The sequence below is a fragment of the Ursus maritimus genome, unplaced genomic scaffold (genome assembly GCF_017311325.1).
Source record: "Ursus maritimus isolate PB19 unplaced genomic scaffold, ASM1731132v1 scaffold_8, whole genome shotgun sequence".
NCBI lineage: Eukaryota > Metazoa > Chordata > Mammalia > Carnivora > Ursidae > Ursus > Ursus maritimus.
Window position 1 is genome coordinate 25,499,326 of NW_024426996.1, and position 16,628 is coordinate 25,515,953.

The 16,628-nt window shown below is 41.0% G+C and overlaps 1 protein-coding gene across 1 annotated transcript in view; it reads right to left on the reverse strand.

The window, feature by feature from the left end:
• Positions 1-1,547: 1,547 nt before the first annotated feature.
• Positions 1,548-16,628, reverse strand: part of LOC121101544 (alpha-fetoprotein-like) — a 42,085-nt gene continuing 27,004 nt past the window's right edge. Inside the window, exons 13-14 of the mRNA XM_040625362.1 lie at positions 8,211-8,343; positions 1,548-1,890 (exon numbers count right to left, since the gene is read on the reverse strand). Of these exons, the coding sequence (XP_040481296.1) occupies positions 1,843-1,890; positions 8,211-8,343 (181 nt within the window). The 3' untranslated portion in view covers positions 1,548-1,842. The remainder of the gene's footprint in view (positions 1,891-8,210; positions 8,344-16,628) is intronic.

Sequence of the window (16,628 nt, forward strand, 5' to 3'; positions counted from 1 at the left end):
ATTAAATTTTTTCTATAATCAAAATAAGCTCATTTATTTCATAAGCACTAAAATATTACTGCTTAGTTTTTATTATACACTAAATTATCTGGAAAAATAATAGTAAGTCCAAATGATAAGTTCATTGTGTCATTTATGCCAAGATTTCTGGGGAGAAGACTACTATTACAAATCATCACTGAAAGCTTGAGTTAATAAACATTAGGGCCCCCATTGGGTTCCAATGTCACCATCACATATATAGGGTAAAGATAAAAGGTGGAGGGATGGGAAAAATGGGTAAAGGGGGTCAGAGGTCAATTAAAAAATTTAAAGAAGAGAGCACACATACAAAAAGGAATTCACAAATCTATATTAGAGAAAAGAGAGGTGAGAGAGAGAATGAGATGGATAGGAGAGAATGAGAAATTGAATGAACATGTGAGGAATTCTTCCAAGGCTGAGGCTTTAAGTTGCAGAGACGATGGTTAACAGAGACAGCACTAGATATTTGGTTAACTGTTCACAGAAGGAATTAGCCATTGTCTTCTCAATACTGTGAAGAGAAAACTGCCACCGTTTGCAATGAGTGCTTCAGGAAGATTTCTCTGGTGTTGAGTTTTCAGATAATGATGTTCCTTGACGTGACAAAGGAGCACTAACGCACTAGTGAAGAGCCCAGTTTCTGGAGATGAATGATCTAGATTCAAATCCTGGTTCCAAGCCACCTGTGAATACTTGAGCAAGTTACTTAACCTCTCTGTGCACAATGTCTTGGTCTGTAGACTGGGAAGGTTAATAATTAGATCATCATTAGATCATGATGAGGATCGATTGAGTTTTTCCAGGTAAGAACTACAAGAATATCTGGCACGCAGCACATGCTAGCTGTTCCTTCTCGCGCCAGCGACAACAACAAGCCGGAAGTTAAGTCTAACTATGTGTCTTAGGACACTGGCTGTTGCAAAAGCAGACTTATCTGGCACGTAGGAGACAATGTACGGCCCACGGGACCTACCGCTCACCTCAGTCCTGACCTTTTGGAGCTTTGCTAGTAACTCAAAGACTCTTGGCAAACAGAATGTTAAATATTTTCTTGATTTCATAATGTGTTCAATGCCGTAGGCACGAGGCAAAGTCCTGATTAGTTCAAGTCTAACTGATGGTGAAAGAAAGAGACAAAAAGAAGGAAAGACGTGTTTTGACCAAGCTCCACCGGAAGGTTAACTTTATGAAGATAAGGATTTTGTTCTGTTCTGTTTGGCCACTGATGTGTCACAAGCCCCTAGAACCATGCCTCGTACACGGCAGACACCCACTAAAAATCTATTGGATGAATGAATACGTGGTTCCAGTACCTTCCCAGTTCCACACTTCTTCAAAAAAAAAAAAAAAATCAAGGCAGTTATAAAGGTAACTCACTATAAAGCACATTCCATCCAGTGCATCAATAATCATTTTCAGCCGTGGAATAGACAGAAACTTCAAAGCTACACTTGGGTCTTTTTCACTCTGGAAACGCAGCAGCCTGTTCCCAGCGAGATGTGGCAGTCCATTGCATCTACCTGAAGTGTTGAAAGGCCCCTTGATTTCATATTTCTGGTACTGCTCCTGAGAAGCTGAAAGCTTCTGGGAGAAAGGAAGAATGTAAACTTGTTGTATCGGGGTTACGGTAAGTAGATTTCTCTGCTAAGTAGAAAAGGAGAGATTTAGTATAGCCTGGCGAGGACCCTTGAGTAACGTTGTGAGTGGCTGAAAAATGATGTTGTTGATTCGTATTTTGAATATTAGACGTGTGTTTCATTAGTCATGAAAAATAAAAGGCAGTTCTCAGCAAAGGCTCTATGTTGACATTTTCTGGACTCATTTGCTTCCCAAGAGAGACTGGCACTTTTCAATCAGTTTGGACCCCTAGAAAAAAAAGCAAATTAGTACATCTGTAAGAAAAAGAGAAACAAAACAAAGCATCTGAACGTCTATGATCCCCAAATAGAAAATCTTTAAGACTTAACTTGTTATATGCTTGAGAGGGGCTCTAATGTGCCCCTGGCTCAAGGTCTTAGAATTTCTCACAGCCTAGTGTCTGAGCTTAAGGACTGAGCTAACCGCAATGCCTCTCTCACTCTCAGGACCCCAGTTTTGGAATAAACAGAAACTTGCTTTTTCCTCACAAAAATATGGCACTCTTGCTATAGGGTAAAGATAGACAATGAACATCAGTGTCTCGTTGCATTTTAAAATTTCTCTAGGCTAATCCCATGTTAAATCATTATACAATCAGGTATAAGAACTCAAGAAGAACAAAATCACTAACATTGATCAGTGTCTCTACTGCTTTCATATATACTGGTGTTGACCTCTATGCTAAGTTCAGCAGTTTTCCCCAATTTTTACCTGTACAGGCTTTATTCAAATAAAAGTCATTTGTGGAAGCCCAGAGATTGATTGATAAAAGTTAACTTGTCTTTAGTGAAGTGGGAATGGGACCCCTAGCACTCCATTGCTAAGCTTAGTGCTCACACACACACACACACACACACACACACACACACACACCCTAGCTGATAGATGACTTGCACTCCTAAGAGCTCCTAGCAGCCTGTGGGACATGGTTAGAAGTTTATTAATTTAGTCCTTCTTCTGACCCTCAAACAGACCACACCTAAATCATCTAGAGACTGGAATCTATTTAAATTTGTTTTTAAAAAGAGCTCCCCAGTTTAAGGGATCCTCGTTTCTTTGGTAACCCATGACTTTTTAAATCCATCTTCATGGGAAATTTTCCCATAAGCTTAACCTCAAGACCCTCACATTTAATCTTCTTCATTGGCTCTGAACCTAACAAGAGTGGGGTAAGTCACATTTCTCCATATCTGTCCTTCCCGACTTTATTTCATAGTTGCTCAGTAAATTTCTAATTTGTAATGATAACAAATGTGGAGGCAGGGGGGACGTTTCTGGGAAAAGTAAGGTAGAAGAAAGGCATCAGAGAAACTACCATAATCATGAGAAATGTCCTTCATGAAATAAGGGATGATAACTCGACATCTTGAGGCCAAGTCCAAGGAAGACTTTGAAATATAAACTATGGACTCGTACGATGGAATGCGGAGAGCAGAGAAAAGAACGAGGAAACATTTTCCTTACACTGACACCAAATGAGTCACTCTGATTTCCTATAATCCTAGACATGTTGGTAGACCGCTATCATGTCACCCAACCTGAGACTTTAGAATAAACATTACCAGTCAATTTCTCCATATCCCTGTGACATGCTTCTCAATCCTTTTTTCGCTCTAAATACTCTCTGGACATAACAATTCGCCAGTGTCTTTTTAAAATGTATCGTCTCTCATCTCTCCCAAAATCCCAGTGCAATCATGGTAAAAATATTATTTAAAAAAGAAGAAAGCCTTATTGATGCTCAAAAGAAAAAAAATCAACATAAGAGATATTGATGAACTGCTGAGAAAAAAGAAGAAAGTCATCAGTATGATATTGACCAATATTTCGAAGTACAAAAATAGGAGCTCAGAATAATTAAATGATATGTCACAGCAGTAAAAGACCAGAAAGTCACTGATTTCTGAGTTGCTTTTGGTTCTTGTCTGCTGCCCAGCCTGTTTTCAAACTTCCTGAAGACTCCTGTAGCCACCACTATCCTTTCAATAAACTAATCTTAGCAAGAGTTTGATCCTATTATTTACACCTAAAGAACCCCCATTGACATATCAGCAAAAATACTGTGCAAATACATAGACAAAATAGTATTTTAAAATGCAAGGACCTAGAAAGGTTATCTCCCAGGTGCTCATTCTGAAATAATACATACATACATACATATGCACATATATGTTAGGAGGGTAGCCCAGCAAAACAAAATAATCCAAGAAAAAAAAACATAAAATAGTATTTAGATTTTACAAATAGTCTAATTTACCCAGGATTATACTAAAATGAGACCCCCTGTGGACAGCCACGAATCTCCTAGAAATAACTAGATCCAATTGAAAGATTAAGTCAGACCACTTTTTGATATATACTTTTAAGAAGACAGACTATTCTCTTAAAAAAGCTGTATTATTAAGAACCTGAAACATTTTAGTGGTATGATGAAAGTAAGTGCTTTATTTGCCAACATAGAAAAAGAAAGACAATTAGTAACTCCCCAAAACAGGAGGATATACTAGGGAATCATAGTCCAAACATGCAAAACTAAATACAAGTGGCATGATTTTCTGCAGCTTAGTAGGTAAGAAAAGAGATTTCGTTTAATCTCTACACCTTTTAACAGGGTAAGTCATTCTGTTGGTCAATCCATTCGTGGTACTGATATAAAAAATATTCCAAGTAAACACACAATTAAATATACCATTTAATGGTTTCCAGGTTTTAGCATCCACTTATGAACAAAGCATATGAACTTTATATTTAATATGCAGATAAATAAACCCAAACAATGTAGAAGTAATGGTATATATAGTTTAAAAAGAAGAGCTGGCAAGCAAGTCAAAGGAAGTTTGGACATGTTAACTATGCTCTGGAGAATCATTAGATGCCAAGTGGTATTAAAAGGCCAAGAAATAAAATATAACCAATAAAAGAATTAAAAATACTTTTAAATAAATTAAGAAAGTGTCTATGGATAGGGTTCTTGAAGTTAGCATAAGTACACTATATTCATCATGTGATGTTAATATTTTAAGAAACTGTTAAAGCGATGATGGTAATCACTGGAGCTAAAAGTGAAACTTAAAATTGGTTACCCTTGAATGGGATAGACCGGTGATGGGTAGTAAGGAGGGCACGTATTGCATGGTGCACTGGGTGTTATATGAAACTAATGAATCATCGAGCTTTACATCGGAAACCGGGGATGTACTGTATGGTGACTAACATAATATAATAAAAAATCATTAATAAAAAAAAATAATAAAATAAAATTGGTTACCCTTTGGGAACGGGAAATGCACCCGGCCCTTCTGCCTGAACTTTTACTGTGTTCATGTATCACCTACATAATTTTCAAAACGTGCGTAATGTATTATAAGAAACTGAACGTGGTAACCAGGAATGACCTGATCCACATAGGTTGGGATTATCATGTTGCTTTATCTGGTCACTTTTTCTCCTTTGGAAACACATCCAAGATCGCGGGAGCTCTGATAGTAGACCCATCAAGTTGTTAAGTACAGACTACTTAACCGGCAGATCTTTCCACATGAACCTGTGTTAAGTCACGTCTAACAGTAGAACCTTGTTTTTCTTCCATTGTTAAATTTCATGTATTATTTTCAAAGCATTGTTTCAACCTGCCCACCTTTCCACTAATTCATGTTTACTTTCTCCTATAGTATATTCTGTTGGTTGATAGAGAAATCTCTCAGGCTATAATTATCCTTCCCCACTGACCCGGCAGAGAGAATTTCTGTGAGTCGAATTTTCTCCTTGAACTTGCTGATGTCTACAATTCATGTTATGATTTCATGAAATGTGAGATGCCTTTTCTTTGGGCGATCCAAATTCACGCTGTATAGCGGAGTGTCTTATTTTCTTTCCTTTATATATTTCAGTTGTACTCTTGCCAACATTCCAACATTGACTTTGGTCCACCCTTTTTCTCCTTAGAATTTCTCTTCTTAAAATATGTCTTCCATCTTGTTTAAAAATGCTTTATCCTCCCAATAGCCATAGTTAGAAAGGCAGTCTTCAAACCTGCCCGCTTCCTCTTTTAACAGGCAAAACAGGTTCACATAATCGACTATTAAAATCTCAGAAAAGAAAACAAAGAAAATGCCTGTAGGTCCTTTGAGCCGTTTGTCTTTTCTAGCTAGCTTGGAACATGCACGGACTGCCAATTGGCTGCGTCTCTTCAGTTCCGGTGTCTTGGTTCATGGGGGTTCCTGGAGTATCTAGGGATTATTCCTTCGCACTAAGAGTCAAACCTAGACTCCTTTGATAAATGTAGAAGCACGAAGACACGATTTCTTGACGGTAAGATTCTAAAATAGTTCGCTCATCTATTCCCACATTTTTGGCTAAGGCTGTTCATACACTATAAGGTTATTTTTAAAAATATTCCAGTCTTATCCTTATATTTAATATCCCGACATTCTTGCACTTTTATTCACAAGTATGTTATTTTCCAATTGTTTCATCATTTCTGCTATTGTCTTTGGTTCCGGCTTCTCACGGAGAGTTGGGCGTAGGAGATATGGGGAGGGGATGGGGAACAGTGTAAAATTAGTCACTTGCACCTTAGCAAAGCGATTCTTAAAGCGGTCCCCAAATCAGCTGCGTCAGCAGCACCTGGGAACTTGTCGGAAATGCAAATTATCAGACCCCACCCCAGAACTACTCAATCAGACGCCCAGTGGGTAGAAAAGGCTGATTTTGTTTTAGTAAGCTCTGGAATTGATTCTGATGCACGCTCATATTTCAGAATCACAGCCCGAGAATAATCAGACAAGGGTAAGTTTGACCAAACTTTAGAGATAATGCATAATTACAGATAACAAGCATTTTTATCTGAAGAAGTAATTCTGGCAAATTTTAATTAACATGATATATTCTTCAGATAGCTTCTTTTTTCTCCCTTAATTTGGGGGAGAAGTCCTAAAAGAAAGTAGAGAGGGGAGAGGAGGGAAGGGAAAAAAAATTGGGCTTTCCAACCATTGAGTTAAAGATTGCTGTTAGGCAAAAAGTGTGGGGAAAAAGCACGCAGAAATCTTCCTGGCGTGCTATTCACCAATAATAGTTTAACCAAGTGGTATTCTTATGCAGGAGCGAGAATACTTCAAGAAAATTCCCCTGGGAGTTCGCCGGCAAGGCCCTCCTTCTTCAAAGTGTTGATCTGTGTGGCTATGGGGTTGTTAGGTGGAAACATGTTTTCTGAATGCTTTACAAAAAAGCAAAAAGGCCTTAAAATACATAAATAAATAGACTCTCACATAGGTGATTACTTTGATTTTGTGTATCAGCGAGTCTGAGAGTCAGTAAAATTTTTCTGTGAACAGCCTGATAATCAATACTTAGGGCTTTGCAGTTCATACAGCCTCTGTCACAACTACTCAGTCTGCAATTTCTTAATGCAGCCGTTGTAGACAGAAAGCAGCCGTAGACAATATGTAAATAGATGGGCACCACTGTGTGTCAATACAACCCTTTTTCTAGAAACAGGAAGCGGAGTCGATTAGCCCAAGGGCTGTAGTTTGCCTGCCCTTGACTAGACCATAGATATATGATTTTTAACATAAACACATGCACAGTTTAGCTGAATAGGTAGGAAAGAGCCACCGAAGGTAATTAAGGATTCATGAAAATTGTTACCTGTGAAAACATTTCCCTGGGTCACTGCTAAACTGAACCCTGGTCCAAACCATTCCCAGCCTGTTTGCACTATAAAGGCTGCTTTATTTATTTGTTTTACCTGCATTTTTGCATCCCTCTACTCAGATACTATAATCTACTATATCTGAGTTTCTGCTCCTCAAGTCATGTCCCTGGGACAACCGTTTGTCCTGGGTCCCCTCCATGAATTTACGTGAAATTTTCTGTGCCACATCTACCATGATATTCTTAGAAATTTAAGTCCCGCGACTTTAAGTGAAAATCGTTTACTTGTTAACTATATGGGATTAGATGAATTATAGAAAACAGTCTGCTGGGAGTCAGTTTGGTGGGTGTGCACAGATACTTTTTTCTGTCATCGTTCTTTCCTCTCCATTCTTCAACCCCTCTTCTAACGATCTTCTGACCACTGAGAAAATGAAACCCTTTGCATTGGCTCCTTAGTTAAGCCCCCAACTACAATTGGTGACTATTCCTGACTGTGCCCGTAGAAATTTCTAGAACAAAACTACAGTTTGCCCACACAAGTTTTTAAATTGTTATTTTTTTAAAATTTCACGACATTCCAAGGACACCATTTCTCTACAGTTACCAAAGTCTTCAGTCCCCCCTCCCTCCTTGCATCCCCAATTCCTAAACATCTCTACTCCATCTGGTGTCATGACTCTGGTATTCATCTTTATCCATGTCTCATCCTGCTAGTTTCCTCAAATAAACGTAAATATTAACATATCCTAAACCTGAATGTAACCGATTACACCAATTCATCTAGACTGTGACTTTCTCCTCATTCACTCACAATTGGAATGGAGAAAGTATTTTGTGTTTAACTTCAGTACATCCTAAGCGCACTGAGAGAACAGACAAGGAAACAGGGATACCTCTTCCCGGAAACACATGTCACTTGTCTCTGCTTGGCAGCACTTCTTCACCAGGTGGGCGAACTCCGCCATCACTGATTGGAACTGCATCTCTGTCGCCTGTGGTTTCTGCTTCACAAGGTTGCTGAGGAGCCTGAATCAGACAGGAGTGGCAAAAATACCAGTACACCCTGAGCTCTAGAAGGCCAGCTTGCACACCTGCCTTACTGTTGTAAAGCCGGACACCACCCACGCCTCTTTGTCACCCCCACTTTGACGCTTAGCAGCCCTGAAAATGCTGTGATGTGTTCACAGATTTCACACTGCTGACCTCCATCTTCATGTTTTATCCAACAGACTTTTCTTCCAGGACATCTATTTTACAAAATTCATACATTAAATTTAATTATTTTATATAATTATTACTAAGGTAAAGATTTTTGTTTTCTCTTTTCGTTGCATTGGATGGTAAATAGATGATATAGTAAATTAAATAGTTTTTCCTATAATATTTTGTGAGGAACATTTATTCTGAACAACTAACTTTCAAATAAATATTGCAAGTGTAACAACCTTGTAAGTTGAGGGTCTTTCATATGTTATTAATGATAAACCAATAAACTAATTTCTAACATGGCTTGATAATCATCCCCAACTCTTCACCGAAGAGTTTCCCCCACATCTGTAGTTTCAACCTCTTTGACTATTCAAAAGTGTAACCTGGTTTCTATCTCTCTACTTAATAAAATAGTATTCCAAATCTTCCAGTGTTATCTTTTCCCTCTCTCTCTCTCTCTCTCTCTCTTTTTTACTGTTTTAGACCAAGACAGATTTAACCACAGAGAAAATAAGGCATGAGGGGTAGGGAAAATGCACATTAATCGGTATTTTACTATTTAACCAAAAACCTTTGCTTATTCTTCATTTTCAAGGTCACACTGATAATAGCCAGTGACCTTATTTGTGCCTTGAACGGGTATAAAAGAAAATATCTCAACGCACTGAGTAGCTATTTCTATGACAATTTAAACCACAGGTCCAGTAAACGATTCCAGATAGTAAATATTTTAGGCTTTGCCCACAGAGAGACAAAATGGAGGATATTATAGAAGTATGATGTTATAAATATATCCTACCACAAGACAGAAAACTCCAGACCCCCGTTTGCCTGGGGTGGGCTGCCCACATGGCAGGTGGCAGGCACAGTTTGTGTCCAGTGGCCATCAGCTGGAGAAGGTGGGGAAGAGGGGCCAGCCAGTGAGGAAGGAGGTACGTACTGGGATCAGCTTCACGCTCTGCCCCAGACACGCCCTCCTCTTCTCCCAGCTGTCTCACTGTGGGCGGCTGGCCCAAGCCACGCGCTGACTCATTTGACTCCTGGACTAAGATGCCTCTACCTTTTGCTGCCCAGCAGTGACCAACAGCAACGTCCCCAGGGTATAGGGGGCACCAGCTCAGGCAGTGTGCAGCAGTGTGCGCGGTCACCCGCAGGGAAGGCAGGCACCAGGAGCAAAGTGGGGGACATGGCTAAAGCAAACTTGGCCCTCTGCAGCTCTCAGGCCTAGCCCAATCAAGCAGAGCCCTCAGGACGTACAAAAACAGCCACACCCAGATGTCCATCGCTTACCGATCCCATTAAACAATAGGACAATACACCCAGCTTAACATGGTAGCCCAAGGGACGTGCTTCCTTGAACTTGCCATTTCAACTCCACCCTCTCCCACCGCCCTCAACCCTCACACCCACACCCCGCCTTGAGGATAGACAAACTTAAAACAACAGCATGACTAAAAGTATTAGCAAAGCATGAGCTAATGACTTTTTTTTAAAGATTTTATTTATTTGTCAGAAAGAGAGAGAGCGCACAAACAGGGGGAGAAGCAGGCAGAGGGAGAAGCAGACTCCTCGCTGAGCAAGGACCCTCATCTGGGACTTGATCCCGGCACCCTGGGATCATGACCTAATCTGAAGGCAGACACTTAACCAACTGAACCACCCAGGCATCCCACTAATGATTTCTTTCCAGAAACTACCTCAAAAAGGAGGCTGGTTTGAGGAACACACAGTTGTTGCCCCTAGGCTGCCAGACAGAGCTGAGAGAAGCTAAGAGATTTTAACTGCCTCCATGTTTGCCTCTAATTCTAAGTCCTAGGAATCTAGGGGGAAAATCAGATATGGGAACAAAGAATTATGTACAAAAATGCTCATTGTCACAATGTATACTGGTTAGAAATTGAAAACAATTTTCATGTCCAGCAATAAGGAATGGTTAGATTCCTTATGGTACCCAGATGGTGGAATATTACAGTACTTTTAAAATGTGCTTTTGAAAAATAATTAGTGACCAAAATGCATACATTATAATTTTTTAAAGCTATATAAAAAAATAATGGCAACAGCCAACGTTTTTTGAGTGTACTGATATTTACTATGATCCAGGCAATGTGCTGAGAATTTACAAATATTATCCCATGTAATACTGTCCGTTACCTTTTTAATAAGTCTCTATGTCAGCTCCATTTTGCATTAATAACCGTGATTTCAGACCCCCCTGGGAATATTACAGCTCTGGGCTTATACAGCAAACCAGGGAGGTCAGCCTCCCTCCCCAAAGGTAAGAGGATTGAGAACCACTTGGGAGAACTCCTCGTGAGACCAGAAGTCAGCCTCACAGACTTCCACCCAGTGAGAAAGGCTTGGGCAGTGGAAGGCAGAAATGATTTTGTGGTTCCCCAAGTGAGCTTTCATTAGACTCATTTCTGAGTTACATGGCATCGGGATTCCTCTTTGAAAAAGTGCCATAAGAGAACTTCCATTGAAGTCCTGCCGACTTCACACAGCACTGCCCTGGTACCCGCCGTAAGTGTATAATCCTAAGGGTCAGGTGGAAGGGGTGATTTTCTTTTCACGACAAAACAGAAAGCAGCTTTGTCATGTCAAGGGATCCAGTTTGCAGCTGAGCAGGAGACAGCAGCACCTGGAAGGCGTGACTGTTTCCAGGGGCCCAGGAGCGGTGCCAGGGAGAGCATGCTTGGAGAATTCCTGAGGGTGAAGGGAGCTTCCTAAGCTCTCCCCTGAGGACTCTAGGGATAATTGCAGGAACCGAAATTTTGTATTAGCAGCTAGTCGCAAGATTGTGCAAAACTTGTATTATTAAATATTAGAACCATAGATTGATGGACAAAGGGCAATTGTGGGAGCATGTGCTTATATGCATATGTGACATTATATATTCTTATCGTATTCATGTCTTTATACTGGGCATGTCTGCAGTGTTGGAATAAAAGTGTTATGATTTTCTTCTCTCTTCTGTATTTCCTAAGTTTTCTGCAATGATAATGCATTACTTTAATAATAACAGAAATCAATATTTTATAAAGAAATAGAATAGTATATTTTTTCCTCTCTGATGGTTCTGTACATAGTCAATCTTCTAATTAGACCTAAACTTGATCCTGCTTGAAAGAAAATGCTGTACTTGTTTTTAAGTGTCTCTATATAATTTAAGTCTGTATGGTTAGATATATCATCAAACCAGTTTCCACTACCTTTGAATACTTATCAGTTTTTAAGAAATTAATTAGTAAAAGTGAGAAATACAGGCCATTTCCTATTGGAATTTGGTAGAATTTGTATAAGAATGTATTTTCCTACAAAAACAATATTACTCATGATGCTGAAATTCACTGGTGAAATTCAAGATGGTGAAATTCACTCACCAATCCGTGAAAGCATAGGCTTGCTGAAGTCCCAAGTAATAGAAACTACTTGTCATGGGTAGTGGGTACCCATGCAGTTGGGGCTTCTCTGGTCTGGTTTAGGGGATTCAGCGCTGAGAGGGCAGGAGCTGGTATAGGAAGGGGACAGAGTTTACTACTAGTTCATGCAAAATCTGGACTTCTGTTTCCTTCTGATGTCATAAAAAGGGCACAGACTTCGAAGTCAAACTTACTCTGGCTCAACTAGGTAGTGTGATGGTGAGCGAGATACTTAACCTCTCTGACCTTTATTTTTAAAAAGAAAATTTGAAGACCTACATTGAAAGGCTTTTGTAAGGACCAAAAATAACATATTAAAGGGCTGAGTACAGTAACTGGCATACTTCAGGCAATAAATAATGGCAAAGATAATAATAATGATGAATAATTATAATAATAATAGCACATCTTGCTTCCATTTCAAATTATCGGTTGCTTCCAACCATGGTCTCTTTCTTCACTGATTTTCACAATAAATAGTACATCATCATAGCTCTTCTCCTATGTATTCATTTATTCATTCAGCAAATGATTGATGAGGCTTTTTACAATTTCCCTGAGGACCTGAGCTGTAGATTCAACAGTAATAGAGAAACCTAATGGGAGAGGCAGGAAAGCTCCCTTGTCTATACCCTCCTCTTCTCTCACTTACAAGCTGTGGGATCCAAGTGCCTTCATGGCTTGGCCCCTCCCAAACCCTGTAGTATCAACCCAAAAGTTTCTCTCCCTTCTCACTTAGGCCTCAGTCACACTGAACTACTCTGCTTTCCTCTTTCCCCTGCAGGGTGAGCTGGTTTCCAACTGCACTTCCCCAGAGGGACCAGTAGGGGGAAGACGAGCATGACTGCTGGGTTTCCAGAACATCAGCCAGCTGTTTATTTAAACCAGGAGAAACATCCAAATTGTACTAGAATAGGCAAGAGGAAAAAAGTCTCTCATTAGGAGAAGACAGAAGGTCTGGGAATGAGATTCAGAGCAGGGATGTCAGGAGGTCATGTTATTCTTTCTTGGAACTCCAGACATAAAGGTGGTCATTTCTACAGCTGGAGACTCTGTGCCACTTAGAAGCTTGACTCCCCCCACTCCCCAACTGTCAAATACTTGTGATCTGCTTGCAGGTGATTTACCTTTCCTGCCCACTTTCTCCCTCTCCCACCTGATCTCCCTCCCCTCCCACCTGACTGCTGTTACTTAAAAATAGTTCCCTTAATTCTCTTTTTTAGCTTAAAATTTTTAATTTACCTTTTTAAATCTTAAATCCTCTTTTAATTCAGTGCCATCAACTTGTTTTCAGTTTTTCACTTCTATGATATTAATCTTTTATTTCCGTTAAATTTACCCACCATTTCATTTACAGTACATTCTAATCTTTATATACTATCTTAAATCTTCACATTTCAACTCAATATTTTTAATTGGACTTAAAATTTTTTTTTTACTTTGAACTTCTGTTTCCCTTTGATTGTCTCTATCTTATTACATGATCTCAACTTCTACCTTCTCTTCTACTTGCTCAATTTTTCCTTCCCTTCCAGAAGCCCCTTCACTGGCTTTTGTGTTTGCTTGTTTTTGCATTTATGCTGTGATAGTCAGCCTGCATTATTAACGGATAAAAACCATAGCAAGCCCTTGCCAATATCCCAGGAAGTAAGAGGGGATTTTTTCCAATTTGACCCTTGACTCCCAATATAGATTCTCCCAGAATATTCCAGAAATCTCTACATTAACTGTTTCTATGCTATTGTTTTCTCCATACAGAGAACACAGTGAACTCACTAGAACAGGGATGATTCCTAATATTTCATACTTTTTATTATCTAGCCCTTATCTAAGAGCTGAGTGTTTTATTTTATTTTGAGAGGGAGAGAGAGAGTGTGTGTGTGGGTAGGAGGGGAGGGGCAGAGAAAGAGGGAGAGAGAGAATCTTAAGCTGGCTCCACGCCCAGTGTAGAGGCCGACCAGGGGCTCGAACTCACAACCCTGAAATCGTGACCTGAGCTGAAATCAAGAATGGGACACTAAACCAACGGAGCACCCAGGCACCCCAAGAGCTCAGTGTTTTAAAAATTATAACCAGTATTATAACCCTTTGATTAGGGCACACTAAAAGCTATATGTTGGTAGTTAAAGCATATGTGCTTCGAGCCAGATAGCTTGGGTGAATTTTCCAGCTCAACGACCTATTTCCCCATTGCATAATTGCATACCAAGGCTTCTTGCCTTCTGAGCGTCAGTCTCCGTACAATTAGGATGGCATGTAATGTTATCTGCCTCATCGATTTGTGGTAAGGATTTGGAGAGAAGCCACACATAACGCAGCACCTGTCTGTGCCTGGAGAACTTCCTCGAGGGAAGGCAAACCGCACGCTAGGAGAGACAGAGCCCCCGTTCTCCCACGTTCTCCCATCCAGCCTGAGCGATGGAACTCAATGTTCCAAGGGTCTTTGGCTGTTTACTGGGCAGTGTTAAAGTCTAGTTTGGGATCGGCTCGCCTTGAGAACTGCAGAAAGGATTCCAAGGGTCAGCGGGCTCAAGAATTGCAAGTGGGGATAAAACTGAGCAAGCAACAGCCTGTGCTTGTTGCCCGAGGATGTGTCATTCTGGAGGCAACAGAAACTCTGCCTCACTTGGCAAGATGATAGTGCTGGACTCGGAATATTTAGACCCTGCAAGTGCACGTCTTAGAGTGAATACATGAATTAGAAATGCAGTAAACTACCGCTTCTAATGATCTGGGGGGAGAAGGAACAACCAGCACTAGGGCTTCCTTGCTTTCTCCTGAGGACAGGAGCAGGGGCACTAGAAGGGAACTGCCCCACCGTCGGGGGCTTGGAGTGCTTTCAGTGCGTGCTGCCGATTCAGGGAAACCACAATTTCACCCTTTGGCTTTTCCTAGAACAGTCACCTTTGGTCATCTCCAAATGGGACCTCTAACAGCACACTCACCAGAAGCAAAATTCATTCTGCGGGAAAATGCCTGGACCATGGGATATCTTGGCTGCAGGCTCAGGAGCAGGATGGGGGTGAAGAGATGGATGACTGATGCCGGCCGCTAAGAAAGGCAATTCTTTGTCTACAGCAAACAAGCAGCCTCTTTTCTAAGAGCTGACAATAAGTGTTCCATTCAACCCGTCTGTGCAGGAGCGGGAGAATTGCCAACCACCTGTGAGATCTTAATCACCTTGTGCTCTCGGGGGCAAAGGGCGAATCGGCTGCTCTGAAGTTCGGGGTGCTGATGCGCTACTTCCGAAGCCAAGCCGTGACGCCTCAGTCACCTCAGCCTCGGTCACAGTCAGAAATCCGAGTCTCCCAGGTCACCTGTTATCATGCTGAGCCTTCTACACCCCTAATCTGACCCATCTCCTGTGCTCCTGGTCCTCTGTCTCCTTTGTAACTTGAGGCTTTCTCAAGAAAACATCCCCCTAGCCACAGCTTCTCTTCTGAACTGCTGTCTGGCTCTGTACGAAAACAGGAGGCTCCCCAGAGGACACAGCTCCCCCCGGGACCTTTCAAGAGGAGGCTGGCTGTTTTTGCTTGAACTCCACCTACCTTAGTACCTAGGTCTCTTTTACTTCCAACATCTCTCTTCTTCATGCTCTTGGGAAAGCCATGGCTCCTTCGAAGTAACACGTAATCAAGCTCTAACATCCCTCACCCCTACTTCTTCCTGCCCCATATAGAAAGTCTGGCCATTCCCCCTCATTTTTGATGACTTCAGACCCAGTGTATCACCTCTCTTTCCACCATTATCTTGACATTTATCATTTTCTGTAGTTTCAACAACTGCATTAATGATCCACAGGTGGCAGATTGATTACAAAAACGGACCAATTGTCCGTCTTTCTCTGTACTCATGTCTTTTACGATGTGATGTTCCAACTCTTCCTAGCAAGAAATGAAGCCTATTTCCTCACCCTACTTTAATCCGGGCCGGCCCTAGGGCCTACCGTACAGCAGCAGTGGCATTGCACGGTTCCAAATCTGGGCCTCGAGAGGCCTCCACACGTCCACCTTCTCCCAGCTACCATGTGAAGAAGCCTAGGTTAACCTGCCGGAGGATGGAAGACCACATGCAGTGGAGACAAGCCGTCCCAGCCCAGGCCAGCCTTGGCCACCCAGCTTCCAGCTGACTTAGCTGCTGACCATACGCTCGTGAGTAAGCCCAGCTGCGAATGGCTGAGGCTGGTGCAGGTCAACAGACTCATCCAGTCAACCCACAGATCCATTGCTGACTTCAGCCAGAAGCCCTTTTTACACAGAACACATGTTGGGAAGCTCTGCTCGAATGTATAGACATGGTACTCTACTGGCAACATTTCTGACCAATAGGCTTTAGTATTGGAAACAGCAACCAAATCCATATAGCACTTTGCAAAGTAATAACTTATATTCATAAAATTTTCTAATTAATAAATGTTGTCATATGCGTTACATACGTATATATCACACACACACACACACACACACACACGTACAAATGTTCCAACTTTCCCATTTTGGGAAAAATACATTAATGTACTTCTCTGTCAATATTTTCTGATCAATAGACTTCAATCTCATTAACTGATCTAATTGGGGTAGCAACCATGATAGCCGCATTGCAAAACTGCAGAATATTCTCAATTCTACTTGACCTCTAACATAACATTCAGCTGATCCATCCATTATGTAATATTTACAT